This window comes from Gopherus evgoodei, chromosome 7 (assembly GCF_007399415.2).
Source record: "Gopherus evgoodei ecotype Sinaloan lineage chromosome 7, rGopEvg1_v1.p, whole genome shotgun sequence".
In the NCBI taxonomy this organism is placed as follows: domain Eukaryota; kingdom Metazoa; phylum Chordata; order Testudines; family Testudinidae; genus Gopherus; species Gopherus evgoodei.
Window position 1 is genome coordinate 13,724,126 of NC_044328.1, and position 24,096 is coordinate 13,748,221.

Below are 24,096 nucleotides of genomic sequence, written 5' to 3' on the forward strand. Positions count from 1 at the left end.
TAATAAATAGTGGCTGCTGGTTGGAGCCTGCTTTCTCTTGTGCACCCAGACTCAAGATTCAGTTAGATTGATCAGGACACATTAGCGAGTCAAGATAGACACAGGGATTTTAAGCAGCAGCCACAACTTTATTAAACTTAACACAGAGGAGGGCAGTACCCTCCCTGTTGCCTGTACTTTCAAATAGCGGGCGTTTTAAGTGATTCCACTGTGGAGTTACAGGGTTCCTACCATATAACCCATAACTCAGGGTCGACTCTCTTCTCAGTTATCCCTAGGACTCAGCTAGCTCACTCTTCTGAATCCTTTCACATACGCTCCTCTCTCCCTTGAGGGGGACAGAGGATACTAAAACAGGGAGAGGACTTTGGCTCATGAATGCCATGAGGTCTCCCCCTATCCTGTGGGTACAAAGCATATCAGCAGAATCCCAGGTCTTTTGTTTTACTCCTGGGACCCATCCCTTTTAGCCTTCTAATCACACTGGAAACTGGCTGAAAATTGTGATGAACTAACATTCCTACCAGCTACTGCCACATATTATTATTCAACCTGAGTGCACCTCCAGGATGCTGCAAGGAAGGTGAAAGCAGCAAAGAATCCTGTGGCACCTTATAGACTAACAGACGTTTTGGAGCATGAGCTTTCGTGGGTGAATACCCACTTCCTCAGATGCATGTAGTGGAAATTTCCAGGGGCAAGTTTCTTCATGAGGTTGATGGATTTCCACTCCATACGACTAAATGCAGTGCCTTGCATGGTGGGTATTCACCCACGAAAGCTCATGCTCCAAAACATGTGTTAATCTATAAGGTGCCACAGGATTCTTTGCTGCTTTTAGAGATCCAGACTAACACGGTTACCCCTCTGATACTTGACGCCATGCAAGGCACTGCATTTAGCCGTATGGAGTGGAAATCCATCAACCTCATGAAGAAACTTGCCCCTGGAAATTTCCACTACATGCATCTGAGGAAGTGGGTATTCACCCACGAAAGCTCATGCTCCAAAACGTCTGTTAGTCTATAAGGTGCCACAGGATTCTTTGCTGCTTTTACAGATCCAGACTAACACGGCTACCCCTCTGATACAAGGAAGGTGAGAAACCCAGCAGGCCTCCGCCAATTTGGTCCCAGAGGGAAGAAAGCATTCATCACAATGTTTGTGCTTAATTTTTTGACACTGTATTGTAGTAGAATGTGCAACTCTTTCACGAAATGTTGATAATTTTTATTTTATATTGTAAGATGCACAAAACTGCTGAAAGATTCCCCTATATTTGGGTGATCTTCTTTGGGATGGCTATGCTGGTGTTAGGACTGCTGTATGCTAGCAATAAGGTACAAAGCAGAGGGGAAAATCTACCTCCATACCTTACAGTTCTTGTATGGCTCATACCCAGCACGGAAAGAAATTTAAATCAATATCCATTACACATTTTTTTCTGTCATATTCACTTCTTATGTTCTTGTGCTAATTTGTGGCTTTGCCATGAACTCAATGCAATGGTTAGTACATTGTTGTGCTGGTCGTGGAGCAGACCAGAAGGCAAAGTGTGATTGAGAAAATCACATTCTGCTTTCTGGGTTTCCCCTTTGCACCAAGAGGAAATACCGCTTGCATACTGTTACCTGGCGTAGCATTCTTCCTACAGAGCACTGTGTAGTTATGCTAGCTGGCAAAAGTAATTAAAGGTCACCTCATGTCCCCATACTCACTTGTGCTGCTACAGATAGGCCACTATCTGTTCCCATTGGTTGTTGTGATATTCTCACTTTATAGGATTGATGAACGTTGTATGTTAAATAGTGTGTAAATTGCTACCTAATTTTCTATAATATTATTGTAGGCTTGCAAAAAATTGTGTGTGTGTGTGTGTGTTTGTATACATATACACACACACCTCTACCCCAATATAGCGTGACCCGATATAACACAAATTCAGATATAATGCAGTAAAGCAGTGCTCCGGGTGGGCGGGGCTGTGCACTTTGGTGGATCAAAGCAAGTTCGATATAATGCAGTAAGATTGTTATCTCCTGAGGACAGTGTTATATCGGGGTAGAGGTGTATACATATTGCCCGTTGTTATATTTTCTAAAGCTGGATCTTATTCATTAAAGCAGAGTCTTCAAAAATGTGGGCCACAAGGGAACTAGTCAGAAAGCTTGGCATGGAAGATGCATAAATGAAGATGAAAATAATAGATGGTGGGATTAAAGGCAGGGGGTATGATTGGTTTTATTTTCCTGACGGGGAGCTCAGCTTTCAAAAGTTTGGAAAAAATATTATAGGATATATTCAGCAGAGAAAATCTTAAAATTGTGCAGATCTTGGTCCCAAATGAGTTATTTAAATGAAAACTCTGTTGGTCTATTCAAACAGTTTCGGTTGGTTCTGCATATGATTTTCCTAGAGTTAAAGAGATCATGCACATTTTTCTCTACCCCATCATTGTATCCACAAATGAATTCACTGTGGGCTTGAGTCTGTTCCTTCACTAGGAAAAAAGGTGTTTTCTTAACTCATTAGGTAACTGGAGTTAACAAACGTGAAGCCAAGACAGTTTGTAGTGTTCAGATGAATTAATTTTTAACTCTACCTGCTATGGGGGAGCCTAACCTCTCAATCAACCTGCTAACTAGATTGAAAACTACAACCTTAGCTTCACTAGGATTTTAACTTAACTGCAGTTAAGAATGGAACATTTTTTCCTAGCAAAGACAAGGCCTGTAAGTACAATCAGAGTTTTAAATCTGATGGATTTTTATGCCGATCAAAGTTTATAAAACAAGATGGATTGGGTCATATCAATTCTTTGATGGGAAGCTTGAAAAGAAAACCAGTGCTCCAGAGAATGGTGGTATTCGTTTGGTGATTCAGTAGGTACAGCTCTTACCCTGAAGTTGAGAGGAATCTTAAAACAGAGTCTGTACTACTTTTGATGAATAGGGTGCTTTTTGCAAGGGTAAGGGTGTCAGTTATGATGTCCAGGCTGAATTCTAACTTCAACAATTACATTCTATGTGCCTAAGTTATTCTTTCTCCTTTCAAATAAAGAAGTTTGTGTTCTCTTATTTCAAATATGGCACTTACTGAGGTATCTGGGTGCATTAGAAATGCTTATAGATTGATTGATTGATTTTGGCAGAGAGTGTGCAGGTGTATATACATATTAATAAGAGTAGTGTTGCTGGAACAGAACAGCTGCTCCATCTGCTACCTGGATGTAGCTGCATTTCAGGACTCTGTGTCTGTATAAAGAATTTTGGGATCATTCAGTAAAAGGACAATGCAGTCTAAAAAAGATATAATATTCCATAGTGTGTCTCAGGCAGGCCTCTATAGAACCTGGATTTCTGCTGATACATTCCCAAAGATTATATTAATATAATATAATATCTAATATATAGATTAATATTACACTAAATGTAAATTCAGTTTCCTGTCCAATACAGTATTAGTAATAAAATACTGAGTTGTTTGCATGTTACTGAAATAAATATTGAAAGCTTTCTTTCCTGTCTGGAAAATGCATTAGTTTGACTCCTGAGACTAACTTTAATTTCACTTGTAATCAAAGAGTTTGTTTACATTTGTTGTTAAAAAAAATAGAAATTTGTTTATAGATAAATTTTTAAAATTATATACTCTAATTCCAATATTTGATAATAGCAGAGATAGTACATATTAATTTGAAAATCTATGAAAACAGTATTTAATAAAAAGAATATGTTATGTCCTTGAACAAAAAAATCTGTAATTACAAATGGATTATCAGTGTGCTGTCCCAAAGAGAATGGTAAGCAGCAGCTGTGATGGATTAAATTTTATGTATTCTTGAGCACTTAAGTCATAAATGTAGCTCTGGTGCAGTCTGTACTAGCAATTAGCCATTTATCACTGCAGTATTAGAAAAGCAAAATCATAACAGTATAATGCACTAATTGCTTTATTTAGTAGTCAAACTCAGACTTTTTTTTTTAAATGTAGTTTAGGGATTTGTTACTGTGTATGTAGGCTCTGTTGTGGATGTTCCACCTGTAGTTAAAATTTATTTCATGCTGTTTCAAACAGGTCTGGCTTTACATTTGGTGAGAGGTGGGACTTTTTTATTATCAGAACAAAGAAAAAGCTTTGTTCTATGTGGAACAAACTGGAAAATAAGTTTGCTAGTCTTGTGCCAAACTTTAATGATATTTTATTTGCTGTCCACCCAGAATCCTAAAACACTGAGCCAAACAAAAACTATATGCAGAGTCCAGAATGAACTTTGGTGCACTGACTATACACTTTACTTTTAATTAAAAGGAGCTGAAAGTATTTGCAATTGTTAATGACAAAAAGTCTGAGCTAAAATCTTATCGAGGAAGAAAAATGGTTTGACAGTGGAAGAGAGGAGCATCTTATATGGCTGAGTGCCAGCTTTGCTCTACTGTTTAATGTCCCAGAATGATTCTGGCTGAAGTAAATGTGGTTAAAGAATAGCTTTGGCCGCAACTTTATTTATAATTCCAATTAAACTTGTAAATAAAACTTCAAGATTAACTGGGTATTTGGCAACCAAGTCCCAAAGCTTCATCATTCCTGACGTGGCCCTAGAAAACCTAATATAAGCAAAAATCTTCCCCATCTCTTAAATGCATTCCCAGATAGCCTCCCAAGGATTAGAACACGGGAGAGGGAAGGAATAACCAATGCACAATAATGGGGTCACTGCCCTTTAGCTGGGGCTTTTGCTGGTACCAATAGGCTCCATCTGCATGTGGGCATCCCCATGTGATTCAGGAGCACTGGGAGAGCGGAGGAGGGAAGGGGCAGCAAACAAATGTCTTGAAATTACTTCCACTACATTACTCCACACACTTACCAAGACCTGCCAGGTAGATACCTGTGAAAGAATTCTCTATAGTATCTCAGAGCCCTCCCCATCTAGTATTCTGTCTCTAGCCATTGGGGAGTTTTGCTACTGGCAGTCAATTGGTCACCTGCCATCATAGGCACTCCCATCATACCATCCTCTCCATAAACTTATCAAACTCAGTCTTGAAGCCAGTTAAGTGTTTTGCCCCCACTTCTCTCCTTGGAAGGGTGTTCCAGAACATCACTCCTTTGATGGTTAGGAAACTTCACCTAATTTTGAGTCTGAACTTGTTGATGGCCAGTTTATATCCATTTGTTCTTGTGTCCACATTGGCACTTAAATAACTCCTCTCCCTCCTTGATATATTATCCCTCTGATGTATTTATAGAGAGCTATTGTATGTCCCCTCAGCCTTCTTTTGGTTAGACTAAACAAGCCACCTCTTTGAGATTCCTCTCATAAGGTAGGTTTTCCATTCCTCGGATCATCCTTTTCCAATTTGAATTAATCTTTCTTGGACATGGGAGACCAGAATTTCACACAGTATTCCAGTATTCTATTATAGGCAGAGATAGAATTGGGGTTGATAGGGAACATAACCCCCCGTCTCGTTACATAAGCTTTGCAATTGTTTTTACAGGCCCCTATATGCAGGCCTCAGGCTTTAACTAAACCAATGCTAAATAAGAACAATTTGTTTATCAGCATACTGAGCACTGAGGCATGAAGAAACTGGGGTGTAAAAAAACTAGGTATGAAGAAACGGGGTATAAAACACTGACAAAAGAGGAACTGGGAGGAGGACGACAAGGGGTCCCTTGGGTGCCAGCTCAGCTTTAGGCAAGTATAGTGTGGCAAATATTGCTTACTTAAGGTAACCGCAAGGAGGGGTTACAGAATGACCAGCGCAATCACTGCCAAAACATATGAAACATGTTGAAATAGCTTGCTGATTTACAATATTTTATGCCAGATACGGTAAAGATATTAATCTTAATTTGCAGCGTTAGCAAATATAACCCAAATATGGGTATGTTTATGTATGATGTTTTGCGGTTTTAACCTTTATAAGCTTGGTAAAATTGTAAAGGGCAGAGCAGCCTACCTCTTGCATGGGGTTACGCTGTCTCTCCTTGTATGCATACTTGTAATCTTGTTAAAACAATAAAAGGAGGCTCGGCTTGTCTGACCCAAGTCAACTGAGTGGATGTCTTTTCCACAACAGGGTAATACAGTGGGGAGAAAGACAATGCGATTCTAAGTATTGTACTTTGTTTTGCAGTCTCTCTCTGACATACGGGAGTGTCTTTTCGAATTGTTGCACAAGACTCTTGCAAAAATCTTGGGCGGTGCTTGGAATGTTTACTTTGTACTTGTCCATAGAAATTAGAGATGTTTATATGGAGCTTTTAAGTCACAATTCAGTTGATTTTGTTTTATCATATTGCCACTACACAGCATGGCTATTGTATTACCTCTATTAAAAATAAATTAGGTGTGAGGTCTCTAGTGATGACATCACTCGTAGCTTTCAAAGCAACTTGTGTAGGCTTAGTACAAAAAACATACACAAGTAGAATCTCTAAGTGGATCCCAGATAGCTCATATTTTTTGCCATCTTTGCTTCTCTCTCTCATGCCCACAGCTTTCCTTACATGCTTTTCTGGCTTTTACTGCAAAAGGGCTGTCTAACTCATTTAACACTCTTCAGCAAGATACTGTATAAAACCTTTTAGTGACTGAAGTACATTATTAAGTTTACAAGGGTCGATCTTATGCTAGGACTTTTAACTTTTAAAATATCTTAACTGAAGGTACCCAAAATAGTGTTTACAGGAAAGACCAAAAGCAAATTGTAGTTCAAATGAGTAAAGACCGTGTGCTCGAAAGACATCTGCCAGGTATTGGTTGCCCCTAGATTTTAATAAATTTAAAATTTGAACTGGATATAGTGGCTCAGATTCTCAGGTGATATACATTGCAACAGCTCAATTGACTTTCAGTCTTGAAGTTAATGGAACTATGCCTATTTACATCAACTGAGAATTTGGCCCACTATTTAAATTATTGATTATTAAAAACTGGGCAGAAAGTGTAAGTCACTCAAAAAGGAATCTGCAATACAGAGCTGGGGTGACATAATTCTCTTTCTAGTCCTATACACAGAGTCTCCATTCCAACCAGTCTCCAGCACATCTGAGCTGATTGTAATATTTTAAGCCTAGTCTGTAGCCTGTCCTAGTACAACTTTAATCAGTTAGGTGTGTGACTTTTTTTTTTTAACCAATATAATTGTACTGGCACTGTGGGTGCACATATAAAGGTGGTATACTGTTACAGGTTATTCTTCTTCCCTTACAGGAAAAAGCCATACTGGTATAAGCATCTTTATACTGCATCTGCAAGGGGGAGAGAGGGTATCTATGGTACTTTAACTACATTGGTACAGTTAAAGCAGTACAACTTTCTAGTGTAATGCCTTTATACAGGTATATGGGAAAGAAAGCCTTCCCTACAATTTCATAATTTAAGGCATTAGGAGTGTTTTGCTAGTCACCTTCTACTCTAAACAAATGGTGAATGAAGATCCCTTATCTCCTTAATCCCATTTTCTTTGAGAGGAATAGGCCTCAATTATATACAATATGAAATGAGTTTACATGCTGAGACAATGGGAAATGTAGCCATATTACTAAAACTTCCTGAGAACTATATTATTTAGCCAATGCAATAGCTATAGATGGCACTTTACAGACAGGAGTAATAATTGCTCCCTATCCCAAGGAGCTTACAGTTGAAATTAGATTTAATACAGAAAGGAGAATGAAGAAGGGTTAACAGTATCGAAAAGTCCTGATATGCTTATTACTTGTTTATCTTTTTTATGGTTCTTAGAATTTTTGTACTAATGTATTGTATTAAATCATAGGAATAATGTCTGAAAAGAGAGCAGGGAAAGATAATTATAGTTTTCAGTAAGTCTAAACATTCAAGCACTTTGCAATAAGCAAGACAAAATTTAAACAGCAACAAATTATATTTTGTACTAAGCATATAGTCACTTGGCAACTCCTGCATTTCACGTGAACTAATCTGTATTTCCAAGAGAAACCCTGATCAGGAGTTTAAAGCTCAGGAAAAGTATTTTTCTAGCACAGTGCTCTCTTCAATGTTCAGTAGTTATTGAGAAGCCTAGAAGAGATAAGAGGAAAGGCTATTTATAACATGTTTTTTTTTCCCCTTTACTCTACTTAAAGACCTGCCAGTTTGACAAATAACATCAGCAAGCTAGGAATTATTGTATCTCCAGTCTGCAAAAGTTTCTTATCTTAAAACCAGCTTTTAATAATGGTTTTATGGTTTTCCTTCTATGTTAAATCTTACCTTTTTGTTAAAAAATACATACAAAAATCATTCTGAATTTTTTCTAGATCAGATGAAAATATAGTGTTATGTGGTTTTAATTTTAAATGTTTTTCTTCTGTCCCCAAATACATATATCTTCCCATGTAGTCAAACAAACTACTTCTGCTAACATGCACTGAATTGTAGCTGAACTTTGAATTTACAGTATAACTGAAAGATAGTGCTGGGAGAGTATAAGGATAAAATATGCCTTGTTTAGTTTAAATGAGAAAATATTCCTGAAATAGAAATTGAATTAATAATTGTTCATTACTTTTATTTTCCAATAAATAATATAAGTCTCTGTCTGAAGCTCTTGTATAATTTAAATTACATAACTGCATTCAATACTGCTGTTCCACAGGGATATGGGATATACACATCTTTATGTTTAATATCATCCTCACCTTGCTCAGAGGCTTGTGATCAAAAGTGATACATTGCTGGCCTAGTGTTAGAATTGGAAGTTCTTCAAGTGATGTCCCTGGGGGTGCTCTACTTCATGTGCACATGTGCCCCTGGTATCTTCAATTGGAGAGTTCTGGCAACAGTGCCCATTCAGTCCTCACATGCTCCCTAGCTATCGTTTGTGCCCTGTATGGAGGATGCACAGGGTGTGGTGGATGAACTGCCCTCAGTTTCAGCTCAACCGCCTTGGCCTGAGATGGAGCATCTAGCAATGCTGCTTATTTAACAAGTTATCCCATTCATACTTCATAGTTAGGCTTGGAAGAATGAGATTTTTATTGGTAAAAGTCAGTAAATGTCAATTTTGCCATACACATACACAAGCTGATGGGGGGAAAAAAATTCCATTCATTTATAATTGAAATTTACAGAAACACAAAGTAAGAAAAATGCAACTTGAGAACTAGAGTTTGATTTAAGGATAGGTACCTTTTATATTTTGATATGTGATGTTGACAGTTTGTGTTAGCAGTCATTTAACAGTTTTTGAATCTCAGTATGTACTGTAATTAAATAATTGTCTGACTTCCTCATAATTTTCCACAATCAAAAATTTAAATTGATAAAATTGAACATCATTCTTAAAAATAAGGGGGGAGGGATAGCTTAGTGGTTTGAGCATTGACCTGCTAAACCAAGGGTTGTGAGTTCTATTCTTGAGGGGGTCATTTAAGGGATCTGGGGCAAAAATCTGTCTGGGGATTGGTTCCACTTTGAGCAGGGGGTTGGACTAGATGATCTCCTGAGGTCCCTTCCAACCCTGTTGGTCTATGATTCTATCCATCAAAATTTTAAAATAAATAAAATTGAATTCTGCTACATCTTCTGCAAAGAGTAGCTCCAAATCTCCTTAGCAAGAAGCTTAACCTAAGAGGCTCTACCATGACCTAGCACCCCATGAGGCTTCAAGCAGTTTTGGTACTGAGGAACCCTCTATGTCCAATACTCAACTATATTTGAACCCTGTGATACTCAGCATTCAATACCAAAGCATGCCCTGGTATCATCTAAACACAGTAGAGGTGCACGGAACTCTGACTGCAACCTTCACTTCTTCTTTGAGGATGGTCGTTTGGGGTGATCCACTTTAGGAGACCCTAAGCAGGCTGGCTTGGAAAAAGGCAGTAAAGGGAGACCCTACAGTTTCTGCCTCAGTACCACTGGAGCAGCTCAAACATGTGGCACCTGGCTGCTTGGCAACGCTACAGGCTATGGCGCCCCCTTCTGCCTCTGCAGCACATCAGTACCACTGACAACACCTTCTTATCGAAGCTGTTGGTATTGCAACAATTTCTCCACCACAAAAATCTTCTGGTCTCCTCGGCACCAGAATCTCCACTATTTGGTATCGACCTCATTCCAGCACGTTTGATACTGAACCATCTTCTTACACTGCCCAGATCAGCTTTATTTAGTGATGAAGACAATGAGGATTAAGGGTAAATCTACTCATCCTGTCACTCCTAGCCTTTCCTTGCAGCTACTAGACCAGGTCCACCAGAACACCGTGAATATCACTCAGGATCTGAAACTCAAGGCTGGTACAGGAACAAAAGGATGCCACCATCTATACCATTTCCACCACAGTGGCCTTACTGGGGCCCACAGGCAGTGTACTGCCAACAGTACCCTAAGCCTCCAAGTCCACCCAGCGTGAGGTCGAGGCATTCTCCTTCACCCTCTATATCTAGACCCTCTGAACCTCTGGAAGAGGCAGTCGAGGAATTAGAGGAGACTTCAGACTAGAAACTATTCTTCTGTGATTGTCAAGAACCATTATCCAAATTAGCTATACCCATCCTATTTCCCCCTATAAAATGGGTTTGCAGCAGCTCTTGCACATCCTATCTTGATAATTTTACATTAAAAATACAAAGCATCTCTACAACATTATAAATAGTTGGCATTGCAAATCTAATTTGCATGTGTATCCAAAGGCAACCTTAATTAGCAAACAACCCTAATTCCTGAACAGCTGTAAAAGTGCTTTGAAGTAGGTCAGCCTGGCTCATTGTTAAGTAGTTAGCTGCCTTTTCACCCTCCAATTTTTGATAATATAATATTTCTCTCTAATGATAACCCTTGTGCATGCTCATATTACTGAATAGGCATTTTTGCTGGTTTGAATTACTTGGTTTATATTTTACAATCTCACAATTACTTACCTATGGCTATTCTGTGTTTAAAAAAAGAAAACATCTGATTTATAGCAAAGTATTAGTGACATAAGTATGCTCTCCTGAAGTTAGGTGTGGGGAAAGAGTATAAGAAATTTCATATCTGTTAGTGTGTTTGAAAGAATAAAGCAGACTACATTGCAGCAATATATTGCTTTTATATTATTTCTCAACAATACCTTTGGCTTTAAAGTTAAGAACAATTACTATACTTTTTTTTAAAAAAAAATAGTCTGTCTAGGTAACCAAACTAAAGTTGATATTGCCAAGACTTGAAGTTTATACTGAAGTGACTTTTGCTTTGGAGTTTTTTATATTTTACCCTGACATTTGAAAAATTAGTTATCACTAAGGTAAAAATGATTTTAACGAAGTATTTAAATATGTTTGTATCCTATAAGTATTTAAATATATCTTAGAACAGAAAGAATATTTGTTTTTCAAGTGGGTATCATATACTAGCATTGCTAATCAAGGCATTTTAAAAAGACATGTTTCAAATTGTTACTTTCCTCTAAAAATAGCCCATATATGGCTTTGATTTAATCTTAGTATTTACATATGTCACATATTTTGCGAAAGTCTCTTGAAACTTTATTACAGGAAATGGTATTCTTTCCTTTTGTCTTTTAGCTTGTGATGAATGGAAAATTTTACCAAAACCTAATCTGCATCGAGATTTGAACAGATTTGGACACACTGCAGTTGTCAGTAATGGGTAAATGAAGCATGTTTTAAGTGTCTCTGACCATTTTTGCAGGAAGAAAAAAAACCTATGATGACAGTAATATTTACATAAAGTGCAATTCCATGATGTGTACAGTTGAGGGCTACTATTCATGTTAATAAATAACATCAAGAACAACATTACATATCCTGGTCATCAGTACATCAAATCATTTCTTTGGGGTAGTTGTGGAACATGTTGATTTAGAGAATGTTTATATAAATCTGGGGGTAGAGCATTTGTCTGGCTCTGCGAGGACAGGGGGCACTGGATGTGATTTTTTGATTATGCTGCAACTTTATTCTTAAATATTTGGGAGTACCTGGCATATAATTGTACAGTGCAGGTAATACCATACATATTTCCATATACTCAAGGGGCTGCTGTCAGCCCTCCCCCTTTTCAATCCTGGTCCCATCCATTCTGCTTCTGCAACCCCCCCGACCTTTTGTGGCTATAAAAGGTGGGGGATTGACTCCCCACCATACCAGCTGCAGGAGCCCCAAAATGCCCTGTTGCTGCTCATTTAAAGGATGCCATGTTTAAAGGATGCCTTTACCAATGAATTTTAACTGATCACCATATAACCATTCTATATGGAGTACATGTGCAGGCCCAACCCCCATTTCCTAGTCCAGCAGATCCCTAACCCGCTGTGAAAGGTGAAAAACCCACCTCTTCTCAACCTTTCTGAGAGAAAATTCCTTCCCAGCCTCCCTGAGAAAAGGGGTGACTAGCTTAATGGCCACAGCAGATAAAGATCCATAGGTGGGGAGGGTAGTTGATGCTAGCCTGGTCTGCATTAGAGGTCTTTCTTGGAACTGCCTTGGGTATAAATAACCTCCCACACACTTCCAGTCAGCTGGAAGGGGGTAGTGTCTCCTGCCCCAACTGACCTCATCCAGTCGTGTTTCTTCCTACATCTTTAGCTGGAACTGGTAATCCTTTCGGGGAGAGAGGGCTGCATAAAGGGGCAACAACCCTCTTCCTACCTTGCTGGATCTTTGCAGTTAAAGGGGGCAATTCACTTTCACCATACAGTTGAACAAAGGTCCCCAATAGTTAATGTGTGGCGAGGATGTTTAGTGATTTACAGTGTGTTTGAAATCCAACACCAAATATAGTAATCACTTGGATGTAATGTATAAATTCATTTTCTAAATTCAGTAACACACTGTAGGTTATTTAGTGTAAAAAATTATAAACTTCTAGGGGAAATTTGCTTACTCTGTGAAAAAGTAAGCATTGCATGATTGCCATGCAGTGATAATCATTAAAGTCAGTATGTACCAACCGTTACCAGCTCCAAGCTATATTATTTTTTCAACCCCCAGCAAACCCCTTGTAAAGGTTGCTGTCCACAGAGGACACCTAACATGGCTATTTTGGCAGGGAATGGGAGGTCAATACTGTGGGCCTCAGAGCTGGCATGTACACACGTGGCCTCTGTGCAAGTGGCTTTAGCTTTTGGCAGATCATTTGAGGTTTGCAGGACTTGATGGCCAAACTCTTTGCTTCAGTGATGGTGGAGCAAACATTATCCCTCTGAAGGAAGAGTTTTATAGGAAACTTAGCTAGAAGAACCTCAAAGAACATTTTTTCATTGGCTCTCTCTCATGGGTTTCACACATGTTCTAACATGTGGCAGCTGTTGATAGCATAAATGATCACTTTTAAATGCCAACAATTGTATGTTGCCTTTTTTACATGATTTATCATTTTCCAATCTGAATGTGTAAATAATTAAACCCATCAATAATTAGAGTATATGTTACTTTACATATGAATATTATATTACTTTAAAATAATGCAATAATATATAATATTTATGAAAATAGTTCCTTGAGATAAATAACACAGCAAATTACAATGATCAGCAAACACTGCACTTCAGATTCACTAATGAAATATATGTAGATTGTTTCATTAGCAGAAAAGAATTGCTCATAATGAAAGAGTTTACCTATTGCTAGTTTCTTACAAATAGTGATAAGTGAAATTTAAAGGATTCAGATTCTTATCTAAACTATATCTGAAGCTTTAAGATTTGGCTGCTAACAATGAATTAAAATGGCAGTAAAATACCCAGTTGTTCTTCAGATCTTACTATATTATTATAGCTCTTTTTAACATAAACTGTACTGCTTTGGAGGTGCCTCAGAGCCCATTGATACCTGTATCACTACCAAACAGGAGGTCCACTTGGGAGTATATGATGCTTGAGAGATCTAGATTAATTCTTCAGATCTTCTTACTTTTAAATGAGAAGGGGGAAGAACTATGTCCTCAAATCCAGAAATTTACTGCTAGCTAAGAAATATGTCCATGACTGCTAGCTGGTGTTACTTGTCCTTGGAATCTTCTGTCTCAAAGAGAAATGCTCTTTGGTCCCAATCTCTTACTGAAGACCATCTATTCAGAGGTCAGCTACCTATGGCACGCGTGCCAAAGACGGCACGTGAGCCGATTTTTTTAATGGCATGCTGCTGCCTGCCAGAGTCCCGGCAGGCAGCCATGTGCCATTAAAAATCCTGCCCAGCCTGTCCCAGCCCACTCTTCTCCACCCTCCGCTTCCCCTGCCATGGGGGCAGGGGGCTGAAGCTTGGTCCTACCAGCTCCCCTGCCTATTCCCATAGTGTGTTGGGTTCCTGCCCCTCCTCCGCCTCTCCGTCCCTCCCTCCCTGCCGGCTGATCAGCTGATGGCTCTTGCGAGGGAGAGGGTTGAGAAGGAGCAGAGTCAGTGGGCTCGCTGCTCCCAGTGGAGGCAGAGAAGAAGCAGGGGCAGGGCCTTGGGGAAGGGGGTGGTGGCATAGGGGCATATCCCCCCCAACCCCCTGCTCTGACCCCCCCCACACCCCTAGCCCCCCACACACCCCAGGCCTGTGCCCTGAGCCCTGTACCCCCCCTCATACACACCCAGCCCTCTGCTTGACTCTTTCATCCCCCACATGACCCCAGCCCTGGCTCTGGCACCCCCACACATATCCAGCCCCCTAGCCTGATACTTGCATACTCCTCACATGTCCCCAGCCCTCTGCCCTGACTCTTGCACTCCCCCAACATACCCAGCCCCCCCCACACCCCATGCACCCCCAACATCCCCGCTCCCACCCTGAGCACCAAACAGGAGCTCCTTCCCCCCACCCCCACATTCCCATCTGCACCCCTCACAGAAAATGGGAGCTGCCCAGGTAAAGCCCCACACCCAAATTTCCTGCCCCAGCTCTGAGCCCCCTCCCTCACTCTAGCTCCTGGCCAGACCCTTCACCCCCAGCCCTGTTCTCAGTGTGCTCCCACCCTCAGCTCAGTGCAGAGAGAGGAAGAGACTGGGCCAGAACCAGTGAGAAGGTAGGTACCCACTGTAGGTGGGCAGGGCTGAGACCCCAGACTGGCAGCGGGCTGAGCGGATCTGGCAGCTGGGATCCTGGCTGGCAGGAGCCGGTGGATGGAACCCCTGACCAGCAATGGGCTGAGCGGCTGGGGTCACGACTGCCAGCCCCGCACAGCCCACTGCTGGTCTGGGGTTCTGGCTACTGGACCCTTGCCAGCCAGAGTCCTGGCTGCAGACCTCGCTCAGCCCGCTGCCGGCCTAGGTGAACAGAACCTCAGACCAGCAGTGGGCGGAGCGGGCCAGTGGTGTAAGATCAACATTTTAATTTAATTTTAAATGAAGCTTCTTAAACATTTTGAAAACCTTGTTTATTTTACAATACAACACTGGTTTAGTTATAACAACATACAGACTTATAGAGAGAGACCTTCTAAAAAACCAGGTATTACCGACACACGAAACCTTAAATTAAAGTGAATAAATGAAGACTCGGCACACCACTTCTGAAAGGTTCAGGTCTAGTTCATACAGTATATATTCACATTACCTCACACCAGAAAAGAATACTGTTCCCTGCACAGTCCTTTTTCGTTCTTCCCACCCATTTTCTATGTACTGCACTATATTTTTCTAATACGTATAGTTTGGCTGAGTTTAGACATACTTTGAACTTCATCTTGGAGCAAACTTTTGGAAAAAAAAACCACATGAACTTTGAGGTTCTTAAGGGAAACACTGACACAGTCTTAATCTGACTGTTGTGAAGAATACTGCAATAATATATGTAAAGGTGGCTAAAAAAGCAAGAGCTTTTAATAAGTATAGCTTTAATAATGCTTTATTTATAAAAATTATTTTATATTCCCTTTCTTTTGTTATTAGGTCCATGTACATATTTGGGGGTTTTTCAAGTGTTCTGTTGAATGATATCCTTGTGTACAAGCCTCCAGACTGTGAAGCATTCAGACAAGAAGAACTGTGTAAAAATGCTGGTCCAGGGATAAGATGTCTGTGGAACAAAAACCATTGTGAATCCTGGGAATCTGGACATGCTAACAATGTCCTTGAAGCAAAGTGTACCAGAAAAACAGGTAAGAGTGTTTTTTTAATCTTTTCTGCACCTCACTGAATTATAATTGTGCATAATGTCAAGTGTAGCAATGCTTCCATGACTGTATAAAGGCATCTTCTTATATTTAACATCCGTTGTTTAACCTACGGTGCTTCAGGATTGACAGCTATCACCCTCACTTTTGTTTATTGTAAGGGAAAACTCTTTAGAAATTAAATGTAATGGTGAATAACAGGATATATCTTAGTTTCCTTACAGGTCCTTCCTTTTACTGGAAAGATTTTATAATTAAGGTGTCAGAATGGAAAGAAATAGAAGATGTAAAATATTTTATTTCTAAGTGTTCCAAGAAGGGAAGTAATCACAAAGGTATGGAACAACTTCTGTATGAGGAGAGATTAATAACTGGGACTTTTCAGCTTGGAAAAGAGACGACTAAGGGAGGATATGGTAGCAGTCTATAAAATCATGAAGTATTATTTACTCCTTCTTATAACACAAGGACTAGGGGGGGTCACCAAATGAAATTAATAGGCAGCAGGTTTAAAACAAACAAAAAGAAGTATTTCTTCACACCCCGCCCAGTCAACCTGTGGAACTCTTTGCCAGAGGATGTTGTGAAGGCAAAGATTATAACAGGGTTTAAAAAAGAACTAGATAAATTCATGGAGGATAGGTCCATCACTGGCTATTAGCCAAGATAGTGTCCATAGCCTCTGTTTGCCAGAAGCTGAGAATGAGCAATGGGGAATGGATCACCTCATGATGACCTGTTCTGTTCATTCCATCTGGGGCACCTGGCATTAGCCACTGTTGGAAGATAGGATACTGGGCTTGATAGACCTTTGGTCTGACACAGTATGGCCATTCTTATGTTCTTATACATTGTTTTGGAGGTCACTAAGTTTTAAAAAATATTATCATCAAATTGACCCGTCTGCTTTTCGTTTGACATCAGAAATGCCAGTGTTAGTGCTGGTCTGGAGGTGTTTTATAATGTTAGCGGTTAATAATTTGCTTTCCAAACAAAACTATGACGTTCTCAATCTCTAAAGAGAGTCAGGTCTATATAAAATAGTAAAACACTAGCGAAGATGTGGTTCAAGAGCTGTAGAGGGGAAGAGGGATCACTGATGAAAAGAAAAGAAGCGTTGCTTGAAACAGTGGGTTTTAAAGAGGAATTTGAGGACAGAGAAAGAAGGTGCCTATTAGATGAGGATGGGAACAGTGCTCCAGATATAGGAGGCATCACAGATGGAGGGAAGATAGGTAAAAAGCAGAAAAACTAGACCGAGTGAGAATGGGGAGTAAGGGAAATGAGAACAGATGGAGGTGGCAGCAAGATTGAGTGGACCAGTAGATGAAGAAAAGAGCTTGAATTTGAGCTGTGCAGGCTTTTTAGGCAGGCCTGGAGGGACTCACCTTTGCTGCTCCTTACTAGGGCAGGATATAGCGGAGCTTCTAGCAGAGGATCACAAAAGGCCAGCTCACCTAGTTCACATCTACCATTCATAAATCTTACTGTCTAGCATGTTTTATATCCTGCACCTGTCCTGTGTAAAACACTGTAAAGTGGTGCTTACAAAATATAACGGTGATTGAAGAACACTCATTACATTAATAATGAGTTGAAATGGACCATCTTGCTTATGCGCTGGTGAAAGTTTGTCTGACCTTTGGAGTGATATATTAGCGAGGATTATGGTTAGCTCATCCTTGTAGTGCCAGGCTTGCAGAACCATAAGTAGAGTGATAAATTACAGGTCTGCAAATGAAAGAGAAAGTACTCAAACCATAACTGATAGGAATAAATAAAAGGACCTAAATTCTTCTGTCAGTTACACTGAAGTAGATCCAAAATAACTCTATTTACATCAGTAGAGTTAATCTGAATTTACACTGATAAAAATGAGAAGAGAATTTGACCCCGGGTGCTCAATATAGTCAGAGAAGTGACTTCCCTCTTTCTCCACCTTTCCCTGCTTTGCGGTGTTTAAAAAAAAATTACCTAAATTATTCTGAGCCATGGAAACCATTATGGCAGCCAGAGCACAGATTCCCAAAATGACAATTAACAATATAGTCATGTCTGTACACGCAAATAGCGGATAGAGGAAGTGTCCTTTGCTCAGATAGTTCACAGGTCTAACTGGAGAATTGGGTAAGGGATTATAATACAGTCACAGCTGGAAAAACACTGAACTGAGCCAGTTTTTGCATGCTTTATGTTGTAGTATGTCAAAATGTGTGTTAGTTTCTATCTTATGATTTTCTGTTTGGCATCATGATAGCTGTATAGCAAGTTATCTTTATCAATTGCTATTGTACACCATTTCTAAAATTTGTGAGCTAAATTGCTGTTGAAAGTGTTTTTTTGTCATTTATATGAACACAGTTATACAGTACAACTCCACGTATCTGATACTCATTCTGTATATCTTTCTGAGAGAATAATATAAAACTTCACTCAAAATGTGGCTGTGCAACACATGTATAAGCTCCATAATATTAAACAGCTGAACTGCTTTAAATATTTGTTTTACCATCATACTTTCTGCAAATTTGCTGTGCCTCTAATATAAACCTAGTTTACTTTTCTGTCAATTTTCTCCTAAACTGTCTCCCATCAGGATGTAAAGTTGCAAACATATTATTTGATGATTGCTCAAAACAAATGCTGCGAAGCATAGAAAGATGTCAACCACACAAAATTGCTTCTGAAGAATTTTTCTTGTCTTTTTCTTATTTTTCTGTAAACCATTTCATAAGGGATCTAAAAGACTTTTCCCCTCCCACTCTTTTCCCCTCCAAATCTTGAAAATTTCTAACTTCAAAAGAAACAAAAATAATAGGTTGATCGTCCTAAAAAGCCAAATCATGTCTTCTCATTCATATAGATATACAAATAAATCATGAAAAGGCAGTGGAAACATTAGGGAGGGGGAATGAGGTTTGATTCCTCGTATCGTGGGTAAGGGGAATGGCATTCTAATCCTGGAGAAGTCCTGTAGACCTTCAGGCATTTGTGAAGATCCAAGATATGCGTAATGTGGCTCAATGCCTCCTCACCACTATGGTCATTGTCTTCAGCACTTAGCCGAATGGTCAGCTGTAGCAATTGTTTGCAATTTTGTCTGTTCCTGTGTAGCTCCAAGGGCTTGACAGGCCAAAAGTCCAACATCAAAACAGACTTAATGCACCCATGCAATGGGGGTCTGCTGGTGGGCTGCCTCCATCCCTTGGTTAGTGGAATTTTATCTCGTATATTACAAGTCACTCGAAGAATGGTGTTTACCAGAACATCTTGGGGCATTCAGTTGACATGTCCGAAAAGTGTAAGCTGCAGATAAAAGCCCCAGTAGTCTGTAGACCAGAGCAACCGTAAACCTCTGCATTATGAATGAAGTTGTTCCACTCTATGTCCAATAGACAATGTTGGCATTTTGTGTGGAAAAACCTCCAGCTTTGCCGAGTCTGAGAGGCATAGTGTCCATGTTTCGCAACCATACAGCAGTACAGAGAGGATACACATTGAATAGATCATGAATTTGGATGTCATGCTGAGATTATGTTGATTCCATATTCTATAGAGTGACTTTAGAACCCAAATAGCAAAAGCTGGAGACTGCTTCAACAGTTTCATTATTCAAAGAGATTGGAGTTGCAGATGGACCTGATCCTAGGTTTTACAGCTTTGTCTTTTGACCATGAAACATGAAGGCTGACCTTGGCTGACTTCTCCTCCATTTGCTGGAGTGCCTCACAAAATGAGTCGGGGCTCTGTACTAGAAAAACAACATGAGCAGCATAGTTAAGGTCTGAGAGTGAGAGATCTCAGACCTTGGATAACATAGGATAGAGTCTTGAAATAATTTGAAGTTCTCCTTCAAGTCATTGTTCACATACAGATTCCACTGTAGGTGCATATGTGTATAAGTGCACGGTGCACTTGAGTTCGAGACTTTTGCCAGTAGTACCAATGGGTAGTGTATGCACCCCTACTATCTTTGTGCAGAACTCAGGGTATAAAATGGGCCTGGTTACTGTCTCCCTTTCAGTTCCTTCTGACTGCTCATGTGAGAGTTTGGAGTTCTCTGTTGTTCTTGAACTTTGGCTTTCTTTATTGGCCAGCTTTTAAAAATAAACTGTACATAGTTTTCATAGCTGTAGTTCAGTTAGGTAGTTCACTCTTTGTTCTCTGGGTGTTTTTCATCATGGAGAGATCCCTAGGATTTAAGCAGTGTGCCACTTGCAGGTCTGTAATACCTGTAATAGATAGTCAAGCTTGTTTCCCTGATATGTTTGGAGAGGGACATGTTAGGGACAAATATCCCATATGTACCTCTTTCCCAGCAAGAACAAAGAAGTCCAGAGAATTCCGCCTCAGTTTTCTCTTCTTGAGAAGGCGATGTGTTGTTGTTTAGAACCTGACCCTGATCATCAGAGGAGAGTGAGTTCTTCTAGGTAAGATCCCATAGGAATCAAGTTTAAGGTGAAAAACAGTTAGAGACAGTTGGCAGTTTTTCAAAGCAACATTATTAAGGGCACAAGAATAAATCATTCCACTGTATAGGAACTAAAGGAAGTATGCCAAGAAACTACCCCAACTTAGCCTTCCATGATCATGATCAACTTCCATGATCTGAAATTCATAAAAAGAAACTTTAAAAAGTGGAAACTAGGTCAAATTACAAAGGATGAATATAAACAAACACTAGCGTGTTGGAACAAAATTAGAAAGTCCAAAGCACAAAAGAAGATTAAACTAGCTAGAGATATAAAGGGCAACAAGAAAACATTCTACAAATACAGTAGAACCTCAGAGTTATGAACACCTCAGAAATGGAGGTTATTCGTAACTCTGAAATGTTCACAACTCTGAACAAAGCATTATGGCTATTCTTTCAAAAGTTTACTACTGAACATTGACTTAATACAGTTTGAAACTTTACTGTGCAGAAGAAAAATGCTGCTTTCTCTTTTTTTAGTAGTTTACATTTAACTGAAACAGTACTTGCTTTTACAATATTTGCCTTTTTTTTTCTGTCTTTTTTTTTTGTCTCCACAATCAGACAGCAGCATATTTCTGGTTCCAAATGAGATGTGTGACTGACTGGTCAGTTTGTAATTTTGGTGTTTGTAACTCTGAGGTTCTACTGTACATTAGAAGCAAGAGGAAGACCAAGGACAGGGTAGGCCCACTGCTCAATGAGTGGGTAAAGGCAATAACAGAAAATGTGGAAATGGCAGAAGTGCTGAGTGAGTTTTTTGTTTTTCAGATCATTTCTCCAGTTTGTCCAGATCATTTTGAATTTTAATTCTATCCTCCAAAGCACTTGCAACCCCTCCCAGCTTGGTATCATCTGAAAACTTTATAAATGTACCATTACATGTACTTTATATAGATACCATTATCTAAATCATTGATGAAGATATTGAACAGAACCAGACCCAGAACTGATCCCTGCAGGACCCCAGTCATTATGCCCTTTGAGCATGACTGTGAACCACTGATAACTACTCTCTGGGAACAATTTTCCAACCGGTTTTGCACTCACCTTATAGTAGCTCCATGTAGATTGCATTTCCCTAATTTGTTTATGAGAAGGTCATGCAAGAGGGTATCAAAAATTCGATGAAAGTCAAGATATACCATGACTACTGCTTCCCCTCTTTCCAGAAGGATTGTTATCCTGTCAAAGAAAGCTTTCAGGTTGGTTTGATACAATTTATTCTTGACAAATCCATGTTGACTGTTATTTGACCTTATCTTCTAGATGTTTGCAAATTCATTGTTTAATTATTTGCTCCAAATTCATTGCTTAATTATTTGCTCCATTATCTTTCTGGGTAGAGAAGTGAAGCTGACTGGTCTGTAATTCCCTGGATTGTCCTTATTTCCCTTTTTATAGATTGGGACTATATTTGCCCTTTTCCAGTCTTCGGGAATCTCTCCCGTCTTCCATGACTTTTCAAAGATAATAGCTAATGGCTCAGATGTCTCCTGAGTCATCTCCTTGAATATTCTAGGATGCATTGCCTCAGACGCTGGTGACTTGAAGACATCTAACTTGTCTAACAAAACTAGCTTCAATTCTAGCATTACTATCCAAGCAACAGCATGCATTGCTGTCTGTTGTCTGCCCTGCCGCCCACCAGAGCAGCTCCTCTGTTTCCTGAAGAGGGCTGCAACTCCTCTTGTTCAAATTTGAACATGGCCTATTCATCTTGCAAGGCCTTCTAGATTACCTTTCAAGTCACATTCTACAGACACGGCTTAGTGTCCATCACTGCGTGCAGTGCAGAGATTGAACTACCCACCCTTGCCTTACTAGGCACTCTGGATTGCTCTGTGTTTCTAGATCCCCATCTGCAGTGAAGTTAGGAAGAAAGTCAGCATCTCTAGCCTCTATTGCTGTCAGGGAAAACCCCCTTCTGGTCTATCAGCTACCCCCAATCTTGAGACCAACTGAGGAAGAGAAACCCAGAAATGAAACTACAGAACTACCTCCCTACATTTCTTCATTTTCCTCTGAGACCATAACAGCAGAGTTCTCTCCTCCTCAAGACTTTAAGCTCTTTCAGGATCTTATTATGAGGGTGGCCATATCCCTGTGGGTGCAAGCAGAAGTTGTGCAGGGCAATCTGCATGATTTTTTAGATATTCTGAAGGCTCCAGCACCTGAAAGTGTTGCCTTTCCCATTTACAAAGCCCTTTTTAAAGCCAGCCACAGCACTTTGGCAGAGACCGGCTTCTGTACCACATACTGCCAAACATGTGGACGAGTGTTACCAGGTTCCTCAACAGGAATTTGACTACTTTTTCACCTATCCCAGAAGTTCTCAAACTGTGGTCCATGGACCACCAGTGGTCTGCAAGCTCCATTCAGGTGATGCGTGAGTAGTTCCCTCTAAGGTGCACACCTGGGCGGCTGCACACAAGAGAATGAAGGGCCACCATCTAATTAATGGAGCCATGCAGGTGTGTGCCTTAGGGGGTGGGGGGAATTTGGGATATGTAGAAATAGAGGTGACTTTCCCCAGCTCCAGGGCTGTGGCTGCCGGGGAGGGATGGCCTCCTTCGTAGGCTCAGCTCTTTGTCTGCTATGACAGGGGAGAGACCCCCTTCCTTCCTAGCCCAGCTTGGGGGCTGCTGCAGCAGGGGAGAGAGGGAGAGACCCCATTCCTTTCCAGCCCCAGCTTGGGGGCTGCTGCGGTAGGGGAGAGAGGGCACATCCATCACATTAGAAAGGTAAGGCTACTGATATTAAAATATGAGTTGTGTGCTTTTATTTGTAGAACAAAAAAAATTTTTTTTTAATATATAACACTTTTATCCAAAGAGCTTTACAATAGTTAGCTAACGGTACAAACAACATTTGGAATGATCATTAAGTGGTCCACTGACATCTTCATCAATTTTCAAGTGATCCTCAGGTGGGAAAAAAATTTGAGAACCACTGACCTATTGTATTTCAGACTCTGAAGTCATTGCAGCTAATAAATCCTGTATGGAAGGAAAACCTGTACCATTGCAAGTCTTCAACTGAGGGTATCAAATTACCAGGCTTTGCCTTCCAAATACATGTTTATTAATTGGTCATCAATAGCGAAATTTGCAAACAAATTGTTTGAAGACTACAAGAGGCCATTCATGGCAATAATATCTGAAAGATGTCTCAGAGCCTGCACTTCCCTTCAAGAAGCCATTGATGCACCAGACACTGCTTTGCATTTCATGGCTACAACTATTTCTATCAAAGACCTTTTGTTTGAAGGTTCTAAGTTGTTTTCCCTCCAAAAAAGTCCTTATGATACCATGTGCATGTTAAAAAATTCTTGAGCAACTCTGCTCTCTGAGAGTTTACACTCTAATAATGAAATGGAAACAGTTTAAACTCAATCTCATTATATGTTCTCATTTTATCAGCCAAGAGCCCAGGATGTCCCTAGAGGGAGATCTAAGCCTCCTTGACATAGGTGTTTAGCTTCATCAATTGCAGATCCATGTCACCAGCTACTAAGCAATCGTTTTGACGTTTTCATTGAGGA

General features: G+C 40.0%; 1 protein-coding gene across 5 annotated transcripts in view; it reads left to right on the top strand.

The window, feature by feature from the left end:
- Positions 1 to 24,096, top strand: part of ATRNL1 (attractin like 1) — a 1,022,247-nt gene that overhangs the window by 242,703 nt on the left and 755,448 nt on the right. For all 5 annotated transcript variants that reach the window (XR_004001240.1, XM_030569367.1, XM_030569368.1 and 2 more), the window contains exons 11-12: positions 11,548 to 11,632; positions 15,855 to 16,063. Coding sequence is in view for 4 of the 5 variants with exons in the window: in XM_030569367.1 (XP_030425227.1) it covers positions 11,548 to 11,632; positions 15,855 to 16,063 (294 nt within the window). In the remaining variant the exon portion in view is untranslated. The remainder of the gene's footprint in view (positions 1 to 11,547; positions 11,633 to 15,854; positions 16,064 to 24,096) is intronic.